At 43.0% G+C, this 24429-nt stretch overlaps 1 protein-coding gene across 8 annotated transcripts in view; it reads left to right on the forward strand.

The window, feature by feature from the left end:
• Positions 1-1644: 1644 nt before the first annotated feature.
• Positions 1645-24429, forward strand: part of MYO1B (myosin IB) — an 85180-nt gene continuing 62395 nt past the window's right edge. For 5 of the 8 annotated variants that reach the window (XM_042822396.1, XM_042822398.1, XM_042822395.1 and 2 more), the window contains exons 1-2: positions 7862-8002; positions 19032-19147. In XM_042822396.1, coding sequence (XP_042678330.1) covers positions 7868-8002; positions 19032-19147 — 251 coding nt within the window. In that variant the 5' untranslated portion in view covers positions 7862-7867. Of the gene's footprint in view, positions 1751-7501; positions 7518-7562; positions 7658-7861; positions 8003-19031; positions 19148-24429 lie in introns of those variants that run through there. The other 3 variants (XM_042822401.1, XM_042822402.1, XM_042822400.1) reach the window with 3 other exon arrangements.

Raw genomic sequence — 24429 nt, forward strand, 5'->3', positions numbered from 1 at the left:
TCCGCGTATTCCCGGATGCCTATTGATAAGGATGGAGATATAGAGGAGCAGCTGGAGATACCTTGATTTAAAAACGGATGGCTTTTATACTGTGGTTTCAGATGTGCTACTGAAAGTGACTGCTGAGAATGAAAATGACCAAACTGCGGATGTTGTTCAGTGCTTGAGACGTACTTGTCTAAAAGCAGCTGCTACGTTATCTAAGCTTCTCCTGTCCTTGAATCATAGAATCATTAAGGTTTTGGAAAAGACCACTGAGATTACCTGGTTCATGACTGACCCACCAGTGCATGTCCCTAAGTGCCCTATCTACTCTTTTCTTGAAAAAATCCAAGAGGTAGAACATGGTTTGTCTTCATGGCTTGCCATGTCCATCTCAAGGCAGCTGTGGATGCTGGCTGAGCCTGCTGGGTGAAGTTCTCAGGGGAGGGAGCGTTCAGTGGGCATAGATAAATGTGTTGGGTAGTGTTCTGGACTTCTTTTCCTCCTGTTTTAAACAACAGGAAAGCAAACATTATGAAAATACACAGTACTCTCAGCCACGTATATTGTAGTTTTACCCAGACTTTAGCCCTGGAGGAGAATACAAGTGCATGGGCACTTGGACTTTGCTTTGTAGACCGGCCCTTGCACTGGACTCTGGGCATGTGATGGTGTTTCCCAGTCACAGCTATGCTCAGTTATCATGGGGGCTTGGTGACGGGTGACTGGGGACACCGGGACACCACCAGTTCTTTTGGGATCTGGATCTCAGTGGCGTTGTGCTTGACCATATTCTGTCTTAAGTCAAGTTCAGGGGTGGCTGGGAGGACTTTCTGTGGCTTCCTTCCCTTCAGTGGTTGGAGCTGTATGAAGCTGTGGCTTTACTTATTATGTTATTTTATATTTTGCATATTTTTGAGGCTTATTACCATGTTGAATGGGGAAAGAACCTGAACGTTTGAGAAGATTAGCATGTATTAGGTGTATTAACCCTTTGGTATTAAGGTATCTCTTAATACATCCTTACTGGCACAGCACAAACAGGTTTCTTTTGGCAGTACTGGGAGTGCGTGATTCCTGTGCTGCCTGGAGGGTACAACAGCTTGCTCCGTTCCTGCGTGCTTGTGTCGGAGGGAAAGAAATGGCATAATTGTAAAAGAAGGAGTGGAATCAGTATAGATGACTGCTGATTGCTGGATTGCTCCCAGGGGAGTGAAACCCTTCCTGAAAGAAATGCTCTGACTTTGTGAGACGGGTTGTTTTCCAAGAGTATTTTGTGAGGATCTGCTACAGGCAGATCTTTTGAAGACAAGCTGTGATGTGGCAGCAAGCTGGTGCTGTGTCACATGCAGCAAACAAAGAGGATCTCCCAAAAGAAATAAGGGCCACTTTGGTTTCCTTGTCCTGCTTCTGCAACAACTGTGCAAACCTAACCTTTGGACTGGGTGGGATCCCAAAAAATTGGCAGGAAGTTTCAGGCGGCAGCTTGAAAGATGAAGATAGTGGGTCTAAAAGGACACCCCCTGACTATCCAGTAGCAAGAGCTGGTTTTTGTTTAAAAAAAAAAAAAGAGGCTGTTTTCTTTCTGTGTTGGTGTTCTGTGCTGACAACCTTTAAAATCACAGAATTGTGGTCTGAAGAACACTGTCCATTTGAAATGTAGTAAATGTAGTCTTTAGGGGAAGAAGGCAGAACACGGCGCAATTTTTGGTTTCACAGTCCCGTTTGACTCCCTGTTTCGAGGAGGATTCAAGAGGATAGTAGAGAGGTATGTACAAAAGAGAGATTTCCCTTTCCTCCTGAGTATTTTATCCCTTTCTGAAGATGTGGACCTGGAATGACTACAGAACTTGGTGGTTAGACAATGACTAAAAAAGCCTAAATGTAAGCAGCAGCCGTGGATCCTGTTTCTGCTGAAATCAGCGGAAGTTGATCAAATTTTGGGCATCAAAACAGTTTTGTTAGTGAAGACCTTATTTCCAGATGCATTGAAATTGCCCTAAGTGTCCTCTCTATAAAACATAAGTAATTGAAAAAAAAAAGCAAGCACAAACCCCACAGTTTTCAGTTTTCAGGCTCTGGATAGCTTGATAGCTGCTTTACAGCTACTTCCCCAAAGCCTGTGTGACTGCATGACCCAGGCAGCTCAGCTTCAAAGCAAGCTGCCTTTGGAAACAGGTCAACCTGATGTGAGCTTACAGGTGGTGGTTATTGTGCCATGGTTACCAGTCATTGCAAGTAATTTGAAAGCTGGTACTGCTGGGAGTATAAAGTAGAAGCAGAATAGATGCACCCTGCAGGCTCTTACTGTAGTAGGCAATGTCCAAGCCGGTGTTTTGCTCACTGGTAGGGAAAAAGAACAGAAAACATACTTAGAGAAACATAAACCCAGCACCTTACCATCCCCAGGTGTCACATGTTGTAAGGGAGGAGGGTAAGATACATGCTGCACACTTGACTCCAGTAAATTTCTTTTTGTTTTGAGGTCCGGTGCACCTTTTACATGGCAGGGGTCACATAAAGCCAAAACCAACCCCAGAACAATCTGGCAGTGGCAACCAAACTTCTTTCCTTAGCACTGAGAAAGGACTGTGCTCTTGGAGCGTGGACGGCCAATGGTATCCTAGGCTGCACCTACAGAAGGGTGTCCAGCAGGGAAATGGAGGTGATCGTCTCCCTCTGCTGTGCCTTCCATCCCTGGAGGCATTGAAGGCTAGGCTTGATAGGCTTGATGGGCTCCTGGGCAGTCTGATCTAGTGGTTGGCAAGCCTGCTCACAGTAGGGAGTTAGAACTAGATGATTTTTGAAGTCCCTTCCAACCCAAGCCATTGTAGGATTCTATGGTTCTGTGACTTTGGTGCTGTTAATGAGGAGAGAGCTTAAGCTGCTGCCTGTGGAGAAAACGTCCCAGTAAACATCCTTCAAACTCCCAAATAGAGTCTAATTATAGCACTTCTCTAAGCTGCAGTTGAGCTTGTATCATTAAGCTCCTACAGGATGGTGTTGCTTCGCGTGACTGCCGTTGTTCAGCGGTACTGAAGTGGCCTGTTTGGTTCCTGAGAATTGCACAATCTGTAGCTAAATCCTGGCGTTCCACAGCACCAGCCCACGGAGTGCTCATTTCTGCTATTGAATTCTTCTGGGCAAATCTTTTGTCATCTAAATTGCAGTCACTGGAGCACGACTCTGCAGTAATCTGATGTTGCTAAAGAGCCATTCCCATTGGGCTGATGCCTGATGCAAACATTCCTGCAATCTAAACACAAATATGCCCCAGTGCTACATTTGACTGGTGCAATTTACTGGAGCTATTTGCTGTTAACTGCTGAAGAAATCTGTATGCATGGCTGATGGTCGGTGCCTACAGAAAAAGAAGTTGCACAAGGCTTTCAGATAACAGATCTTGCTTGGTAGTAAGCTAGTGTGAACTTTATTTAATTTTAAAGCTACCATGAGCGGCAGCATCGTGCTGTGCCCTGCACACTCTTGTTTTCAGCATTCTGATGGTGATGGGGAACATCCAGGAGCTAGGGCTGCAGGTTCTTCTGATACACAGCTGCTGGGCAGCAGATATGAGCTGCTAGTTGTGTCCTGCTGTGTCCAGAGACTAAAACACTATGGAGTCTGGAGGCAAAGGAAGTATTTTCTTTGGGTAGAATCAAGATCTTCCGATGTGTTGCTGTCAAGAAATGTGGCTTCATTTTTTTTCTCTTATTATTAAAAATGTAGGATTTCACAGTACCTCTGCTGTGACAGTTTTGGTGGGAGGAAAATTGTGCCCTGTTGCAATGCCACGGGAACCTTGCAAGCCCCTCTGCTGCCAGTGGTAATCCCAGTGCAGCAAATGCAAACTGGTGCTGAGTGAGGACTGTCTGGCTGCAGTTGTTCTTGTTCCTCTGTATGAGGACGGTGTGGAAAAACCTGGACAATTCCATAGCATGTCTATGCCAATAATGTGGCATTACTTCATTTCCCCTAAGAGGAATGTGAATGTAGTTGTATAAGGCTTTGGGGGTTTGCCTGTTCTCTGTATCATCTCCTATTTATAGCTGTCATTAGTTCTCATTTCAGATGGGCTGATGATAAGACTGTTGTGGCTTGGGAGTTTTTCAGTTTGCCATCTTTGAGGCCAGGAGGGACAGGAAGGATGAGATCCAGCTGGCCTCACTGGATGTGAGTGCAGGATGGAACTCCCAGCGCCTACAAGCAATAGATACCAAAAGCCTATGTGTAACAGTGTGCGGATAAAAGCGTGTTAGGGGTGTAGCGTGCCCAGCCCTTCTCCTGCAGAGCAAGTTGTGTCCAGCATAAAATAGGTCAAGCTGTGAGGGATTACTGAACAAGCTTTTTTTTTTTTTTGTTTTGTTTTTTTAAATTCCCTGGGAATGGAAAAGTGTTGAAACTGTTCTCACTTCATTGAGTTAAGGCCTAGACGCAGAACCAGAGCGAGGAGGAAGAGATTTGTCGAATGGATGGAGAAAAGAGAGATGTTCTGAAACGCTGCCAATGTGTGCTGTGGGGATAAGGAAGGTAAATTTGGAAGATTTTAAGTGGGTGTGGTAGGGCTCTGGAAACGTTTGAAGAAGAATCTAAGTTTAAGACTGTGTTAGATGGGTTTTGCTTTTATGCTGAGCTAATTGGTTGCCGTATTAAAAATTCAGTGACTGGCAGCTGTAGTCTTTTGTACAGTGTTGTTGTTTTTCTTCATGTCAACAAAATGACATGTTGTGGTCACAAAAGGAGTGCGTTATTTAAATCAATGGATAATTTCCAGTTTGAAATTCTGGACCAGTTCGCATAGAGCCTCAATTCCACCCCACAAAAAATCTCCTTTTCGAAAGCCTTCCTAGGAAAATAACTGAACATGTAATCATAATGGTTCATGTTGGCAATGACCTTAAAGATCATCTGGTTCCAACTCCCCTTCTACAGGCAAGGGCACCTCCCTCTGGACCAGGTTGCTCACAGCCCCATCCAGCCTGGCCTTGAATGCTTCCAGGGAGTGGGCATCCACAGCCTCTCTGGGCAACCTGTTCCAGTGTCTCACTACCCTCACAGTAAAGAATGTCTTCCTAATATCTACTCCAAACCTTTCCCCTTCCAGTTTAAAACCATTTCCCCTTGTCCTTTTGCATCATGCCCTTATACATAAAAAGCCTCTCCCCAGCTTTCCTGTAGAGCCTGTTCAGGTGGGGTGTCTTTGTTTTAAAGGATGTAACCCATTCTGACTCTTTCCTCTAACCTAATTTCCTGTCTGCTGGTGCTCCCCAACCAGCACAGCTGTGGTTGTAATTGTTTCTGGTCTCTGAGCTGCTGAGAGCTCGTTTTGGTCCCAGCCCTCTCATCGTCCTGGTTCTATGAACATCATTCTTGAGAAACTCTGAAAGGATGCCAGAATGTGTATGGAAGAAGAAGCAGGTTGCTTTGGTGTACAGTTGTACAAACTGTGGTGAACGAGCTCAGCGGGACTGATGAGCAAAGATTTCTATAAGTACTTGGGTGTGGGTTTGGATTGAGTTTCTGAGCTTGGTGACATACAGCTAAAAAGTCTTGATGGAAGTTTCATCTTGCAATTTCAGCAAGGTTTTTTATGTGTAGTTATAATTATGCTTTTTGAAGTTTGTGTAGCATGTCAACTTTTTGAGTTTTCTTAGAGCTACTTTTAAAATTAGCATTTTGTGTTTTGAGGGGGTTATATACATAGATTTTCTTTAATTGATTAACTGCTTCTACTAAGTTAAATTATTTATCACATTCAATCTTAATATGTTTCATGTAAATTCAGACGTTACTGTTGGCTTTCCTTGACAGTCCTGAAACACTGATGGCTGATTTTAGGGATATTATGCGGAACTTGAGCCACTATGCAATTCAAATGTTTTTTAGGCTTCACTGTTTAATGGGATATCTGTAGGTATATTGTCTGTTCTTGATCACCTATGCTTATAATATTTTCTGGCAGTCAGTGAAATAGTTTTACTGTAGCATGATATTAAATTATTGGGAGAAAAAAAAAATACCCAGGAAGATGAAAATAAGCCTTTGACTGCAAAATTGAAATTCTTCAATGTGTAGGTAAGTTCAGATTTCTATACAAATTTCTGATCCAGCTTTTAGAAGTAGATAGAGTGTCTTTGTGCATCTGAGGTCGGGAATACGCAAGCGTTCCTGATGGGTTTGGCTGCTCTGGTCTTGAAATTCCCAAGCAGTGATGTATAGAGTGTGGTAGGCGGTACGTCATTTCACAATGGTAGATGAGGTATGCTATTCAGAAGTTTAATTTTAGGTTGTGATTGCCCATATTAGGACTTTTTTTTTTTTTTTTTTTTTTTTTGGCTACAGACCCATTATTTAATAAGTTCCATACTCAAGGACTTTTTTTTCAGCCTTCAAAAATTATTTGAACTTTAGTTGTTGCTCTATCGATAGTTATGGGATCACAGAAACAAGGCTGGTAGTGTAAAGAATTTGTCTTAATGGGATGCAGAAATTGAAGTGATACCTCTGGAAAGATTTTGTGAATGTTTAAGATATTTTGGGGGCTTCAGAGAGGTGAACTTTTAAGAACAAAAGCCTTTTTCTCTTAAAAAAAAAAATAATATTTATCCAATGCTTATGTTTAAAACGAATGCTTTTTTGTTTGTTTAGCGGAGTTGACTCAGCTTTGGTTGGTTACCATAGTTCATCACTGTTTTTGCTTTTCCGTGTGAATTTCTAGCAATTCCCAGGCTTGGTTCAGGTTGGGGCCCTTGTTGTAGTGCTTCCCGTAGCTGCCTGGGGAGCTGTGCTTCTCTTTGCTGAATTTGGAAAAACATCAAACGTGACTTAAGCCCTGATCTGATGTCCCTCAAATGTCACTCACTGCTCAAAAATCAAACGGCATGTAGTGGTTGTGGACACGAGTGAGAGTTAAAAGGCTACACTTGTTTTAGATTAGCCGTCGAATGGGTTAGCTCCAATGGTGAGCTAACAGTGATTGTATGAGGCACTAATTGCTAGAAGACATTCTGGAAACTGAGAAAAAAAGTATTTAAAATATGCTGCCCTGATGCGGGGAGCAAGGACAGATTGGTAGTTTTCAGTAGCTGAGGAGTTCCGTTGCTGTGTTGTGTCACTGTAGCTGTGCAGTAGTGGGTTCCTGGTTTGTGTTGTCAGCAGAGTTGTTCCTGCTGCGGTGTTCATTCCCAAGCACACCATCATGATGCCTGAAATTGGTGACTGGGTGCTTGGAGCTCTCAAGAAGGCTCAGTGAATCTTCTCTAGCAGTTGGATGGGAGGGATAAGCACGTGGAAGGATCAAATAGGTGTTGACTTCTGGCCTCACCTTGACTTCTTCAACTGAATTACTTTATCAGCACTGGTTACGTTGATCTTGGCTCCCTGTTTTATCCCCGCTTCTGCCTTTTACCACTGCAATTATGTAGGTGTAGCCTCTTGTCATCAGGTGCCTTGTTACATCTTAAGCAATAAAATAACAAATAAATATGTAACTTCATCAAGTCTGGTTAGAAAATGAAATAATTTGATAGCCTCAGGTAAACAAGAGCAGCACTGTAATGAATTATATGCACTCTAGAGTACGTTATTCATTTCAGATAAAACAGGGGGAGCAACAGGGGAGCAAATTCAACTGCTTGGTTTCTGCTTAAAAGACGTTTGGTTTGGAGAAATGCAGGTAAGGTGAGAAGGAAATTCAGATCAGGATATGAACCTATCTGAGCTTTAATTTGAGGCAGTGTAGGGAAAAAATTTAAAGAAGAGTCTTTTGATGGGAGTTTTGTTTGTAAGCCTTAGTATTGATGGTTAACACCTTGAAAAATTAGCATAATTAGAATAACTTTGAGCTAACTTTGCTCTTCTTTTCTTCCTTTGTTTGCAGGAGGAAATGGCCAAAATGGAGGTCAAGACGTCACTTCTAGATGACATGATAGGGGTGGGAGATATGGTTCTTCTAGAGCCGCTTAATGAAGATTCATTCATCAATAATCTGAAAAAGCGCTTTGATCACAGTGAAGTATATGTGAGTATATGGCAACAAATAGCATCCTCTGGGGACCTGTGTTGTCATTCTTGAAATGTATGTGTATTTACAAGGATATGGATTGACTGAATACCTGTACATAGGCTGTTGCATTAGGGACAGTTTTACCTTTCTTTAATAAAATGAAACAACAACAAAAAGAAAAAACTAAATTTGTCTCAGAACTCTTCTGGGAGCTGTAGACCTTCCTATAGTGGACTACCTGCATTTGAATTTTTCCACCTGGTGATTTTCCTTTTTGTTTTTCCCTTTTGTGCAACATGTCTCCAGTTTTCATAAGAAACAGTTCTGGAACTGTTGGTAACGTTGATTTTGATACTGTTTTTGTCAAAGGAGGATGAAGTTGCAAATAAGCAGCAGGTAAGGTACTTCTAGAGCAGGCTGATGTACAAACAGTATGTGTCTGTAGTGTGCTAGGGCTGCTCTCAGTGGTGCCTGTTGCCTGTAAATTACTGGAAAAAAAAGTTGTATACCTTACAATGGCTTGATTTTAAGCTTGGGTATACATGGAAGTAATCATCAAAATCTTTGGGTATATTAATATCTGAATGCTGATCAGCAGGAGAGTTTGTGAACTGACAGCTGAAGCACAGGCTGGGAATGAAGGAGCAAATTGTGATTCCAATTAAGCCTTTCATTTCCTGCTTCGTCTCTTTGTTCCATTTTTGTTAAAATGTGCCTAGTGTTGCAAAGGCTGTAGGAACTTAATGATCTATAGAGACTTTGCAAGACCTCTGGTAAAAGATAAGTCTTTCAAGAGTGAAGCTGAAAAAAAGAGTTTAAGCCAAAATAGAGCTATGAGCTGCAAGCAATTGTCTGCAGCTTATTACAGTCTAATAGATGTGCTCTGTATTTAATTATACCCCCACTTTAATTTTCGGTGTGACTATATTTTTCCCCCTTGCTAAGCATTTAGATCTTCATGGTTTCATTATGCTTTTTCGTTCCATCCTCCAGCATGGGAGGATCTGTATTGTTTTTATGTTTGCTTCCTCTATTCCTTTTTGGTTTTATTTTATTATAGTCTGTGCTTTTGTACCTCTGTCTTTGTACCTCATTCTTTTCTGCATCTTTATTCCAACATAACTTTCCTACTCAACCACGCCTGTTCTCTCTACAGAAGCACTAGCCTAGCAAAATACAGTTGCATCTATCTGCTTTTGTTTCATCCAGTTCATCCAGTCTGTGGCTTGTGTAACTGACCTGAATTTTAGGGTTAGCACTGCATTCCTAATACCTACACTAAAAATGGGGGATATGGAATGATTCTACTTTAGCTCAAGAAGGAAAAGAGAAGGGAGATGTTTGCCTAAAGACTGAGCATAGAAGTCCTACCTTGCCCTATCTTTGGGTCCTGTTTGGAAGTTTGATCTAAAGCACTGAGGACAGAAACCTGTTTGGTGCCTGTGCAGTCTGTTAATGAGGATTGCCATAAACCACATGGGAGTGGATTGCTCAAGACGTTTTGTGTAAACTGCTATGGACCGCAACTTATTTATCTACATGTTTTTATATACTTTAGGGCAGAAATAAATCAGCTTGACTGACAATTGGGTAATCTGTTTTATTTTTATCACCTATTACATGCTAGCTGACAACCGTCTTCAAGCAGTTCTGTGAGGCAGTGACAGTGGAACCTGTGTTCCCTTCAGTCTCTCATTCTGGCACTGAAGTGCATTGTAATTAGCTGTATTATGTGCTTTGGCAGGTGATAGAGGGTGTCACTTTTCTCTAGCAGCGTATGCTCCTTTGCCTTGCAGGTGGGAAAGACTAATACTTAAAGGAGCTCTGGTGGGAAGTTTGAACTGTTGCCAAAAGCAAAGGATTTTGTGTGTGTGTGTAGCTGAATTGTAATTTGTTGCGAATCCAGCATGTTGCAGTGTCATTTGCCCTCTTTGTCTCTGGATATGTTTGATAGTGTGACGGTTTTTTAAGGTCTTACAGGTACTGTTTGTGAATACGTGCTGTAAAGGCAGAGTGCTGCAGATCTCTGCAACTATTAGAGCATTTGGTATGTTAGTGATGGAAGGCATCGCTATTCACATCCGTGCCACTGCTACCATGCTGCTACCATGTAGGAAGGTTATGCATGGCTTTGCTTCCCAAACCACTCGGGGAATAATATCTTCATTTCACATCAGTTGAATGCCCTGCAAATCTCTTACCACGATCGCTGTCTGAAGCACGAAGGCTCTCGCTGCATTAGCCAGGCATTGCTTTTCAAACTTTTCTCTCCCTTCCCCTTATCACCAGCCACTCTCCTCTTCCCAAGCCTCGCTCATGGAAACCACACTTTGTGTTTCTGTTTTTAGACTTAGAAGAGCACAACGGAGCCTTTGTTCCATCTGGAAGCAATGTTTGCTTTGCCATGTAAAATCTGTAGTTTGCATGCTCTCCTGGAGAAGCTGAGTTAAACTGATATAGGACTACTGTTGGTGCTCCACAAAGACTGCAGGTTTCCTCAGTTCTAACAAGCTACAGAAGTTGGCCCCTCACATCCATTTGGAGAGCAACAGTTTGAGCCTTTGGGATTGTAAGGTCACCTCTTATTTCATTACCCAGTTGTAGGCATTACCAAAAATGGTGTCCAAGTTTTAAAAAAAATGAAGTCAAACGGAAGCTGTATGAGTGGACTGAAATGTTTCTACAGCATCTGGCCGCAGCTTTTGCAGCATCAGGTTTTAAGCAGTTTTCTGTGAATCAATAGCTGTGTCTGTGCTGCATATGTTAGTTTTAAAACCAAGCTGCAGTTATAAACCTTCAAAGGGGTTTGTTGTGGGGAATGAGACCTGTAATGTGAGTAGTTCTGAAAAAGCTTTAAAGTTGGCCAGACGTGGCATAATTGTGTTAGCCAGCCCTACAGATGGATGTGAGTCAGATCAATCCCTCCGTGAACAGCGCCAGATCTCTCTCCATAGCCAAAGATGACAAGATAAATGGGCTCATTCCAGCAGAAAACAATACTATTTTTGTCTTTCCTAGTCTCTGTCATGATAGTTACATTTGACGCTGCATTTTTAATGTCGGAAATCCTAGTGCCAAGTCTTCTCTGCAACAGCTCCCCTTGAAGAGCTGGATCAGACCTGGATTCCCAGTGGTCCTCTCTTCAAACTGAGCACGGCCACTCTGAGCTCCTTCAAGAGGAACCGGTGCTTCAAAGTTGTCATGTGCAAACAAGGAAAAAAGTGTACTGCCAGTCAGAGAACAGACTACAACATGATTGCCTGTTGTTGGTTTTTATGTGTATTTGATGGAAAGTTTAATGGACTTGGGTGTTAGGTTGCATACTGGGCTGGAGGCCGTGCCTGTAAAAATAAACATGAAGGCTGGTGAAGCTGGAGCTGGGCCAGTTATTCTCTTAAAGACCATCAGATTCAGCTGTAATCTCGTGCTTTGGGGGAACGGCTTGTTGGGTAATGAATGTGTTAATTGGGAATGGGAATCTTGGAGTTTAGTCATGTCTGGAAATGCCTGGGGTACGTCTGACCAAGAAAAATCTCATTAAAAAGCTGCAATAGTCTATGATGTTATTTTTGCAGCTCTTAAACCTTTTATTGATAAAATCACTTTCTGTTCTGTAAGTATCAGTAACAAAGGGAGAGTTTCTTTAAGTTAGAGTAAAATGTGATTCATGACCAATGCAGCTAGCACATAGAATGTTGATTATTTGGAGGTCACAGGGAGCAGCTTGTGTGGTTAAAATGTGTGAGCAAGAGACCGCATATTAACTTTCAAATACCTTCATAAAATTCAGCTTGTATACCATGGATGAATTTTGACTCGTTCTGCTACACCTTCTCCCTGAACTTTTATTGTTTGCATTGATTTGACTGAAATGTGATCAGCCCATCCAGCCCAGCTGTTATTTTTCTTTTATACTTCGGAATGCTGACAAATGAGAAAGAGGGTTGGCATCTGTCTATCTGATCTATCTGATTCCCAGTGATAGTGGAGAACTGGGATAAGCTGAGGCATATATATTGCTCTGCAACTGATTTTCCTACTGGATGGGTTGTGTTGGAGGAGCAGTCTGGAGGGACTGGTGCTGCGTGGGCATATCAGCAGCCTTTAGGGCCAGACGCCGCTCTGTTCTGCTGCCCTGCACATTTTTCCCCACAGTTATGTTGTTTCTTGAAGCCTTCCCAGAGAAGCAGAGGTCAACATTTTGTTCATGACAACAAAATGTTTGTTTGCTTTTTGTTCTTGTAGCATAACAGAATCTTTCTCTAATGTCAGCGTTTAATTTGTATTTTCTGCACGTGGAGTTTGTGGGCTGCTTTGGGCAAGAACACTCTTATGGTACTGAACACATGTTGTTTTATTACTGAGCTATTAAATATTTGGCATTCCAGTATAATAACTCAGTGCTAGCTGCTTGAGGTAACATCCTTGTGGCTGCCTTTGGTTCACTGGCCTTGCAGTATACTTGTGTCGCAGGCGGGGGAGCTTCCTGGGATGCTGTTTGGGTGTTTTGGGGGTAGCCTTGTTGTTTCTGGTTTGACTTTACTCAACTGTGTGTGTTACTGATTTCCTCCTTTTTTTGTGATCTTGCATGGTTCAGGAGTTTGCCGAATGGCAGTCAAGCACAGTGGCTTTGTTTCTGCGGCGCCCGTGTCTGATCTCCCAGTTATTATGCTGGGAGGAAGAGGGTGGAAGATAGAAATACATAAATGAGACCGAAGTCTCAATATGAATTGGCCTTGCGAGATCACACCCCTCCATAAAACTTCACTGGTGGTGTGAATAAAAGAGTTCTGTGGTATTAGGATATATAAATGCAGGATGCTGGTAAATTTTTAAATGCAGTATGGTCATAGTGCTGGTTGAAGTTTAGTTTTATTCTCAATGTCATTGCTGTCTGAATTAGGTCAGCATAATGTCACCGACCTTTACAGGTTGTTTTCAAGGCTGGCTGGGGCCCTTGATCAGGTTTTCATGCAGGTTTGGAAGCGTTGTCTGAAGAGAGAGAAGGGACACTCACAGAGCCCCCAATGCTAAACATGGCAACGGAAGTGTAGGGCTCTATGCAATACCTGCTTAAAGAAACAAACAAAAAAAAAATTAAAAATCAGGTGAATGTGGTGGGCTGCGTGAAAGGGTCTTCTTCCCTACACACTGCTTGCTGCTTTGGTAGGGCTCCTTGAAAAAAGAGAGAAGTTGGTGTGGAAAATGTCTCCCATAGAGCCCCAGCAACTTCTGCAGCATTGGCTCTGCCCCAAAATCTTGTTCCTTCACAGAGGCAATGATGACATGTTGGACTTTTAGCAGTGGTTTCGGTGCATGTTGTCTGATATAAAGACACAAAAGATTAATCAAAGACTGGCACAGAGCAGAGAGAGCAACAAAAATGTCCGAGTGCTGTAAAACCACGGTCCTCACACTCAGCATATAGGCCAGCCCTGGCTGCAGCCTGCTGGGAGACTTTCTTTCCCCATTTTTTATCCATACAGATACGTTTTATCTATACAGAAATAATGGAGTCAAAGTACTCCATTAAGGCATGTGTCCCCTCTTTAATGTTTTCTGCTGTTGTTTCTTATTTGCATTGAGACAGGGGTTTTCTTGGCACAGGCACTATCCGATCCCCAGTTGCAGTTGCTTATGAAAACAAGTCTTTATCTTTTCCGAAGCTAGCAAGCACTTATGTTGCAGGATACTTAAATGCTGTCTTTAAATTGCTCATGTCTGCCTTGGGCTGACTTCCTCATCGCATGCTTTACAGGTTTCGCCTATCGTTCCATCCTCTGCAGGGATCCTCTGAGAGGAGTCAGCATTCAGAGTTGGAGAGGTGGGGGATTGAGGTGATTAATCATCTTCATTAGTAATACCATTGAGCTCTGTCAGGATGATCGTGAGGTTAGCAGTAATACTCAGTGAGCAGTGAAGTCTGTGCCCTCCAGAAACTCAGAAGAGAAACCTGATAATCTGTACACACGCATCCTCTTTGAGTACTTGCTTCAGCATGTTATGCTCGAGCACCTTTCTCTGCAGAATGCTCCGTTGTTACTTCAGGGCTCTGAAATGATTGCTGTGTGATTAAGGGCTTGATCCAGGCTGCTGCAGGTTACCGCAGCCTGTTGGGGCTGTTTGCACAGCAGCTTGCAGGACCCAGCCTGTGCTGAAGAGGATCTTGCTATCCTTTTTGACACGGGCTGCTGTGTTGCGGTTGGTTGCTCTGGGATGTGTGCAATTCTGCCTTTGTGTTACCTGCTTGAGCTTTGTTTCTTGAGTCATTTCCACAGCCACAATGTATGTGGTGCATGGCAAGGATATACACTATTACAACATACAGCCTGTTTCTGGCCTGAAGTGATGGGCTCAGGAGGAGGGTGGTCTTGGGGCAGAATATTTTAATCATCTTGGGATAAGTAGTGTTTGTTCAGAAATCCACCACTGCATTTCTTCACTTATACAAAGAGAATTAGAAATGACTAAGTTAGAGTGAGATATATTCAGGAGTACTGAGAAAGGGAACTTTAGAGGGCTCACTCTATATAGAGAGTAAGACCAAATATATCAGTTTGGTTTAGAAGTTCAGGTTACCACAGACTAGACATGCAAAAAATGAATTTTTAGCACTGGCTTCCTTTGCAGTTAGGTGTGTAGCAAAGTACTTCCTTATCTGCAGCACCTCACTGGTCAACACAGCTGCTTCAGAACTCAGCAAGAGCTTTGGGAAATGCTCTATTTGCTGGGAAAAGCCAATTTGATGGCTCCAATTGCAGAAATTGCTTTTGCTAACTGAGGATTAGTGCACGTGTCACATTAATAATAATAATAATTAAAAAAGCAGTGCTGCCCCAGTGTTTCATTCTGGATTCTCTCCAACAAAACCTGGTCACACTTGTCTTTGATCTTACTTGGACATTTTTCTTTTCAGTTGCTTGTCTTAGTGATCTGAAGCTGTCAAAATCTCAGGAACGCAGTTCACATGAGATTAATCGGTGCTGAAGAAATGCACACAGTGTGTATCTGGACTATTAAAATTGGCCTGTGTGTCTGGAAGGGCCTGTACCCCCACTAGCAATCTTACTTTATGAGAACTTTGTTTTCTGTTTCTGTGCTAAACATTAAAAAATGCACAAATAAATGGAGTAGACCTTGCTGGACCTTGGGAATTGAGCCCCCTATAGCGCATTTGTAGAGTCCTGTATCTATTGTGCATTTTACAGCAGGACGTGTTTTTGCAGCAACATCTTTTCCTGGCCAATTGCAGGCTACCATGTGTGAGAGACTGTTTTGATGCTGTAGTTTGAGCTGCCATGCGTGATGTGAAGCAGTGACGGTTTTTAGTGAACAGGTGAAGGCACATCATGATTTTAAACTCTGCAGAAGATTGCGTTGTGTTGGGTGCCACGGGTCCAGAGGAGGTTTCACAGATGCTGCTAAGGCAGCTTCTGCAGCTCCTGTTCTGCAGCTCTGACTACCGCTGGCAGTGTTCCCTGGCTTCTGCAGCTGCAGACTCCTCTCTTCTGGACCATTGGGATATTTCAAGATTAACTCTGACAGAGAAAAAACAGCTTTACTGATATACTGTAGTGGTAACTTCTTGCCCTGGGCTGCTAGGTTTGCATTCACTCCTCAGAGGAAAAAGTAGGCATCAAAGCATCTTACAACTTGCACCTCCAACATCTTGGAGGAGCAGCGTACTCAACTTTGCTTCCTTTTTTCATTGGGTTATAAAGTTTTCTTCTGCTTGGGCCTTAAGCCCTTAAATTCACAGGAAGGTGTTGTCTGTGTTTCTTTGTTCTTTGCAGTTCACAGCTGCAGTGTTAGTGCTTGGCACTATAGTCATTGCAGTGGAGCAGGTTCACTGATTCAAGTGAGAGTCGTAGCATCATTAAGGTTGGAAAAGACCACTGAGATCATCTAGTCCAACCATCCAATGAGTCCTTTTGATCCAGGGTCAGGATAAACACACAAAGGAAGCAGAATTTGCCTCTGTCAGTCCTTGCAGTAAAGAAGAAGCTCAGAGAAAGGTCTATAATCAAAATTCTCTCATTAATGAAAATTGAGGAGACAGCAGATCTCGTCCAAACTCGCATAACAAGGCCACAGCAAAGCCAAGACAGAAATCAGATTTCCTGCCTGCGCTCTGTGCTGTCATCACAAGGCTGTTCCTCTGGGGTTAGTTTTTATCCTCAAACAGAGAGGATGAAGGCTCTCTCAGTCCCTGGGGTGCTGCTGTATGTCTCCCATTGCCCCTCAGCATGCTCCTTCCAGCACTGGAATGTTACTGCTCCTGTTGCTTGCTCAAGGGTTTAAGCCGTTTAGTTTGTTTGTTTATCGTGGAGTTCTTCTGGGAAGGCAGATGTTATGTGGGAAAGCTATTTTCTGGATCTGTTTATCCCAGTTAGGCAGAATCTCACAGACCACTGCTAACAAGCAGTGGTGTCAGTTTTGAGACACTGGCATTCTAGAAGAGGGTCTATCAGTGTATCAGCTCTTGTGCCTTGCAGCACAACTGATGATTTCTCGGCATGCTGTGGGTTGGTGTTTAAAATGGGCATGTATACAGCTTTGTTTCTATACAGTCCTTTGACCTTTTGAAATATTGGTATTTTAGGAACTGAGCTGTATTCGTACATGTCTGACAATAGATAGCTGACTTGAATTCCCAAAATACATCGTCTGGGCAGTACTTAGCTATGATGACATGCTTCTAAATAAATCTCATATGAACGCCTGTATTCACATTTAAAAATGAAGCTTTTCACTTTCACCCATCTTTGCTTTGGCATGTCAGGGTACTTCAAGAATGCAGCAATCAAACTTTATGCTTTTATGGCAGCAGAACAGCTGGAAATGGCAGGTCTTTGAGTTGCAGGGAATTGCAGTTTCAAAATATAATCTTTCAGATCTGGTCTGCACGTCTCTTCTGCCGGTAGTTTTCAACATAAAGTTCAAAATGAGCTGAATTCAAGGTTTGTGAGGAAGTGAGTTAGCATACCCATGTTTTATCAGGAAGGAGTCCTAATGGGATATCCATGCACTTGTGAAGACCAGAAAGCTACTTGTTTTGGGGTACTTGTGTTTGTCCAAGCATCTGTAGGCTGCAAATTGCCAGCTCTGTGTATGCTGAGAGAGCAGGGCAAACTCTGTAGAAAGCTCATTTTGGGGTTTTCTTACAGCTCAGAGAAGGAGCGCAGACACAAGTGGAAACCACTTTCCTTGTTAAGGGGAGGATGACCATGAAACTAGAACAACTTAGTGTTTGAAGGAGGTGTACCTAAGCACACACGGCAGCATGTCTTTGCAAGAAGCAGAAATCTTAGTTATTTTGCAAAGGCACTGATCCACTTTGTGACTGAATGAGCAGCCTGTGTCGGAGAGCCTTTGTGGTGCTTCCCTCATTAAACACACATTTAATCGTCCCTCTTGTGAGCTGCCACAGCTGCTCTGGCCACTCAGATGCAAAGTACCCCAGGCTCTTTCCCCTCCCCTTGCTCTCTGGGTGCCTAGTCCAACCAGCTCAATCCGACTGGCTCTACTCTAGCTCAGATGCATGGGGGGAAGTGTTTTGCAGAAGATTCCTGGCCAGTTTCAAAGGAGAGGAGAAACTATGTGCTGTTTGAAAATGGTCAGCCTCAGCCCAATTAGCTGAGTGTTATGCTTCATTGTAGCAGCAGTTGCAGGATGAGCTGTCAGCAGTGGCTGCTTCTGTTTCATCTTTTGGGCTGCAGATGCTGTGAGGGTGAGCTGCTAGGCTCGGCAGCCTCATGCTGCTTGCTCTGTTGCTGCACTTCAGGTTGTTTAATATCAGATAGCAAGTGCTTAGTGGGCTCACAGCTTGTATGCATATGCATGCTGTGGAAGGTGGGAAGTGTCGCTCCCCTTGCTTTCTGCTTAGGGCTTGGTTTTTGTTTAACGTTTAGGAGAAAATTGCTTTAGACGTGAAGGTCAGATGGGGGGTGGTTATAGCAGTCAGCATTGTTGGTTTGTGGCTCCTCAGTGCTCTGCTGAGTAACTCGGGCTCCCCTCTGCTCCCATTTAGCAAATGCTTACTGTAGCACTTCCTTCCAGGAAAAGCTGTGGGGATAAGTCCAAGTGGCAATTGTGAGGTGCTCAGGTGTTGCAGGGAAGGAGCCATTTAAACTCAAAGTTCTATGCAAGAATTGTTGTTTTTCTTCAGCAGTTCCTATCAGGGGTAATCCTAGTGGGAACCTGTGGCTTTTGTGTGCAGCTGTCACACTTCCAGGAAGCCCTGCTTATTGGAAACCCATGTTTTGCCTGGTGTTCTTAATCATTTGATGTCTGGGCAAAGAGATACCAAATGCTGGGCTTTCACTTTGTGCTTGCTCAGTGCCTGCAGGCAGGATTGGAGGGGTTGTGGCACTTGCCCCGTGGATGCTAACCCACTGTCATTCCACTGGGTGCTGCATAGGATCGAAAGGAAAACCAATGCATTACCCACCATTTTCCTCCAGTAACGCAACTGTGTTTAGCATCTGGAAACCAAAGCAATGCTTTGTGTCTGCTGGGGCACCGTGGCAGGACTTCAACTGGTTTCGGCTTTGCCTTCAAATCTCTCAATTGACAGTACCCTATGAGAGGCCATCAACCTGCAAGTGTCTTTTCCCTGAGTGCAGGAGGGAGTGTGACCGCACACAGTGCTGCTTCTCTGCACTTCTGTACAGCGAAGATCATGCCGTTTGCCATGCAGATGGAGTGGGTCCTTCATGAACATCTATGTCCTCTCCCTTTCTCCTCCAGCTGAGAGAATCAGAGAAATGTTTGTATGGTAGGACTCTGTTTAAAAACGTTCATGAGGGGCATTCCATTGTGCAGAAGTAGCTACAGACATGTTCGATGAGACCTGAGAAGTGTTTCAGTGTGGATACATATTTATTCTTCGTCACAACTGGGCTTTTTTCTTTTCTTCTTTTTTTTATATTTTTACGTTTGTTTGTTATTCTTCCTTGCACGTTAAATAGAAATACAAGAAAAGCAAAAGTATTTTAAAAAGAAAACTCCATGATTTTTTTTTCCCATTGTTTTCCTTCAACAGACGTACATCGGCAGCGTGGTGATATCAATAAACCCTTACAGACCTCTCCCCATTTATACTCCGGAGAAAGTTGAAGAATACAGAAACCGGAACTTCTATGAACTCAGCCCTCACATGTAAGTACAGCGACAGCTTTCATTTCAGGCTGCCCGTGAGCAGATGGTACCAGCTGTCTTTCTCATCAAAAAGTCCGGGCCCTTAAAGCAGTCCTCTCATGATTAGTTCATACTGAAGAGAAGCCAAGAAGAGTTACACTTTGTATTTCATGTGTTTAGGCTCTAGTATGTGCACTTTGGAACATTTTCCTGTAACTGCTACCAGTAGCCTTCATTGCTGCATTGTAGTCTGGTTTCGAGGAAATCTTCTTGATTGATGGAATCTGTAGGGAAACAAAAACTTGGTCCCCTGTGCTGGGTGGAGATGAGCCAATTCTGAGAGGGTAACCACAGTGCCATCCGTGTATCATGCGAATCTTAAGACTAAAATTTATTGTGTGCATACAGAGACACAACCCTGCAAAGAGTGATTTCTATATGATGTAAATTCCAGGTCTAAATGTAGGAATGGAAGGCTGGAAAGTAAGTATAGTGTCGTATTCTGACTTTGGTTCACCTCTGGTACTCCCTCTGCAGGAGCGCACATTGCAAAGAAGTCGAAGGCCTTGCATGTGTCACTCACGGCTCCTTTCCGTGCTGGGAGCTGGCCCCACTGACCTGGCATGCCTTGTGTTATACAGGGCTGGTCTGAATTACTGAGAAGCCTGAAATGTGGTTAGGCCCTAAGACTTTTATTATAGGAGTGGGTGGTGTGGCTGAGAATGAGGTGCCTTGTCTTCAGAGTGTGCATGTTGAGGTAATTGGTTTATCTCGTTAGGCACTGTAGCGGTGAGTTTGCAGCACTCTGCTCCTTTCCTCTACATGGCTCTGAATTAGGGAAGCACACCTGTGTTGTGTCAGGCTGTCGCCCTGCTTTGCCATTACACATTCAGGAGGCCGTATGGAGTGATCTGCAATCAGAGAAGTATCGAAGCATTGCCATAAACTCGAGCATCTTCCTCCAGTGTTAGCTTCTACTTCAACAAGGAGTGGTGTGGAAACATGTCTGGAAGTTATTTTGTTCTGATTTTATTTATTTATTTATTTTTTGCCTTCATCCTTCACCTGTACCTTTTCCAAATATGTTGGCTGAACTGCTGTCACACAGTTACACGTATAAAGTGATCTTCTGGCCCTTCTTGGTCTACTTGGATCTGAACTCTCACCTTGTTCAGGTTTCCTTCAAGTTTTGTTTAGCAAGTGCAGTGGCTTGCTAAGTTAACACAATTGCTTGCTAAAATAACTTTCTGCTCAGCTAAATCAGCTGTTGTATGGTGGAGGATTTTGTAAGTAGGACCTGTGAGTAACAGCTTGTCTGACATTCTGCAAGTCGGTTCTTGGTTACGGTTAAATCAAGTAATACATTGATCTCTGTTTCTCCATCTCTCCTGAGAGGTGGTTTTCCAGAATGAAATTTTGATCATTTTGATCATTTTAATACGTATTTTTTCAGTGCTCAATCCTATCACATGTACATTCAGCTTTGATTGGAGAAATATTTGCCTTTCAATGTTAAGTTGGAAATGAGTTTCAAGGTGGTAAGGGGAAGTGTCAGAAGGTTAGAGTAAGAGACTTGGGGAAAAGAAATGTGAATCTGATCCGATTAGAAAATTGTTTCATAAATGTCATTCATTGCTAATGACAGTAATTGTACAGTTAGGCTCATGTCTCAGGGTGGGAACTTTATTTGGTATTGCTTCTGTATGATAGTTTTACCTTGTACCAAACTATCCTTAAAAATACTGGATTAGGAAATAGCATTTCCTAATTCCACTTTATTTTGAAGAAGCTGCGTTTCCATTTCGTGTTTCTTCATTTAAAAAGATCTCACCTTCTGGTAACCTTGCTTTCCTTTGCAGCTTCCCTGGTTGCTAAGGAGAGCTGTAGGATTAAGAGAGCCCCATTTGTCTCTTCCAAAATTGGTAAATGCTTCTCCCCAGGAACTGGTTCTGCGGTAGAGCCAGCATTGCCCCAGCTTGGAGCCAGCAGCTGGATTTAGGGCTGACAGATCCACATGTGGCAGGCTGCTGTTAAATGCAGGGCCCAGGCACAGCCCGTGGTGCACTTCCATGGAGACCTTGCAGTTGTCCTCAAGGCTGGTTTTTTTTGTTTTTTTTTTTTTCCACAGTCAGAAACTTAAATGAAGAGTTGTTGTGTAGCAGATTGCAATCTGTGGTGTTCCTTCTGATGTGGGGGGAAAAAAACCCACATTGGTTTGTCGAGATCTGCATACTTATTTCTCTTTGATGTGCAAATCTCCATTGAGCTGTGGCCTTTTGAGAAGACATGGTTGTAGGTAAGCCCACTGCACCATGTCAGGGGGCTTTGGGAAGAGACTTCTGGTTCCTATCATGTAATCATGAGCAAACCAAAATTCTTGGTTATTCTTTAGGAAACTAATGCATCTGACCAAGAAAATATGTTTATAAATGAAGTTATATTTAGTGTGTTTATTATTTTAGCATCTCCTTTGCACTAATTATCAATCTGATTCGTTACTTGTGCTAGCTAGAAAAATGCAAATGATTTAATGCATAAAAATACCTTGCAGGGGTTTAGATTGGGTGAAATTCTTCTGGAAACCACTCTGCTGTGTGACACCAAAACACTTAGAGTCATAGAATTACAGAATCACTCAAGTTGGGAGGGACCCTTAAAGGCCATCTAGTCCAACTGCCTTGCAATGAACAGGGACACCTACAGCTTGATCAGGGTGCTCAGAGGCCCATCCAGCCTGACCTTGCATGTCTCCAGGGAAGGCATCCACCGCTTCTCTGGGCAGCCTGGCCGTTGGTTTGAAGAAAATGTGCTGTTGCTGGATGGCTCTTATTCTGCAAGGCCTGCTGTTTCAGAGAGAACCTCCAGGTCTGCATTTCCCAAGTTTTACATGTTGGTATTTCTGGAGCAGACAGCTGAGGGCTGTTCTTGAGAGCTCTGTAGGAGAGATTCTGAGAAATGGGGATTATTAAATCACATTTTGCTCATTTTCTGTTAGTTTCTTATGTTCTTCTCTCTGTGCTTTGAGGCACGTGCAAGCATCTGGATGTGATGGATTGGGATGGGGAGCGCGTGCGTGAGAAATCCTGATGTCCCACTAAAATAGCTGACTGGATGAGAAAGGGAAAACTGAAGGCAAAGGAAGGAGCAGCATCTAATGACATGAAGGAAATCCATACCTGGAGATTTTTTATTCCCATACAGTGGAAGGCAATGTAAATTAGCAAGGTAGAAAGACAAAAAGAGAAATGCAAAACCATCGAAGTGGAAATCACGTGTTTTCTTACCCTTAATGTGAAAGATGAGGGGAGTGTTTGCCTTCTCATTTGCTTTGTGTTTCCTCAGCAGCATCTGTAAGAGCACCCAATGCTTTCAGTGACGCTACTTAACACTTAATTGCAGGTTTGGGGCGCCGCTTTAGTGCCTTTTGGAAATCGAGTGAGGCTGCAGACATGTTTTGAATAGGCAGCCAAACACAAGTTCTGGGAGAGGGTGCTCCTGGTCAGATGGTTTTGAATGATGGTGTATCAGTTAAAAATCAATCAAGGAGTTTAAATTTTAATGTTACATTCCTCTCTAAATTCACTGCTGCTGTTATGACACCATGTAACGCTCCTGGAATGCTTGCTTTCCCAGTCTCTGGCTATTTGCATAGCTGCAATGGGAAGTTCACCAAGCTCTTTATTTATGCATCTACTTATTTCCCCAGTGTTTTGTTACTCTTTCTGGTTTTGTTTTTATCTACAAGGCAGGATCAAGCTTGCCTCTGACTCGACAGCGCAGGGGATAACATTTCAGTGCTCCAACCATTAGCTGCTTGATTTGTGCAGTCCTTAAGTTTCTGTTCTGCTCTTCCAGTTGATGTAATTACCCTTTCAGTTGATGTAATTGCCGTTCTGCTTACCTGGTGGGTAGCCTAGACATGAGAGAGAACAAAGCTGTCTACCTTGCTAATTTACATTGCTTTGCACTGGTGACAAAAGTCGGCTTCTGGAATCTTCAAAGTGATGGCAGTGGGAATTAAACACTTCATCACAGGACTTACTTGTAGCTGCTGTGCCATATCACTTTCCTACCAGGAACAGATCTGCTTTATGGGTTTGCAGAGAAGATGTTGCTTGCATTTCCCATCTTGGCTACCAGCAGGTACTTGCAGGTAACACAAAACATGACTTTCTGCTCCTCTTCCCAGGCTGAAGCTCCTCAACTTCTTGCTTTAGATCTGCAAATTATTTTAAGCTGAGGGGCAAAAAGAATGTGGCAACGGTACTGCTAGCCACAAGTTGTAAGCTACTAAGTTAAAAGCTTTCAGATACATAGAGGCATAAGCTCTTGTAGGCAGGTTCTGAAAATCACTTGCCTTTACATGGGATGCATATGCAGAGACGTCAACCTGATGCCACGAGGCAAGTTTGAGAAACTTAATTAGATTCCCTACTTTGATTGTCATCGTGTTAATAATTTTTGGGAAAAAATCACTTTAATGCTGATATCTGAGTTACACTAACAATAGGCAAAAATTGCTTTCAGCTATTCACATCAGGACTGTTTTGAGCCCATGTGAGCAGCAAATACAGAAGTTACGGTTTTGCTTCTGGCTTTTTTTGCTGGCATTCCAGGACTGCATGCCTTCAGAAATGCTGAGGTTACAGTAACTCTTTCTTTCCTCCTTGATTTAAAGCAAACATTTTTGACTGAACGGATGATGAAGGCCTGCATAGTTGTTGCCTATACATAAAACTAAGCCATCCCCCATAGGCATCAGTGTTTTAAGGTACACGATAACACATTTTATTTGCTGAAGGAGAGGATGGTGGGGTGAGCACCTGGGCCATAGGTTGATGTCCTTCATTGATCAGGCATATCTATTCTATTATTTCCTTCTCTGCTAATCCTTTCCTAACCTCCTTTTCTCTTCTGACAAGCTCTTTACTCCTTATGGATTTTGTTCACCTTGCAGTGTCCCCTTTGTGCAGCCGGGTTGTTCTTATTCCTAGTAATTTCTGAATTCTCCAGAAATTTGGTCTCTTTGGACTTGCTCATGTGGCTCAACAGAGTGTCTGTTTCTAAAGAGATTTATAGGCAGGGAAGGTGATCACTTCAGAGGTTAGTTGGCAAAATTAACTGCTGGGCAGGGAAGGAGCATCTACGGCTGACAGAACTCATAAATAACAGTTAGGGAGGACTGCCTGTATCTAATTTTTAAAACCATATTAGGAATGAGTTGAAAGAAAAAAGGGGAAGAAGAAAACCTGCATAAAGCATTGCAGTCTTATTTTGGGAGGGGTCAGGCTTATGGCTCTTGA

Source organism: Centrocercus urophasianus, unplaced genomic scaffold (genome assembly GCF_019232065.1).
Source record: "Centrocercus urophasianus isolate 14NV4802_14NV808 unplaced genomic scaffold, USGS_Curo_1.0 seq_20, whole genome shotgun sequence".
Taxonomy (NCBI): domain Eukaryota; kingdom Metazoa; phylum Chordata; class Aves; order Galliformes; family Phasianidae; genus Centrocercus; species Centrocercus urophasianus.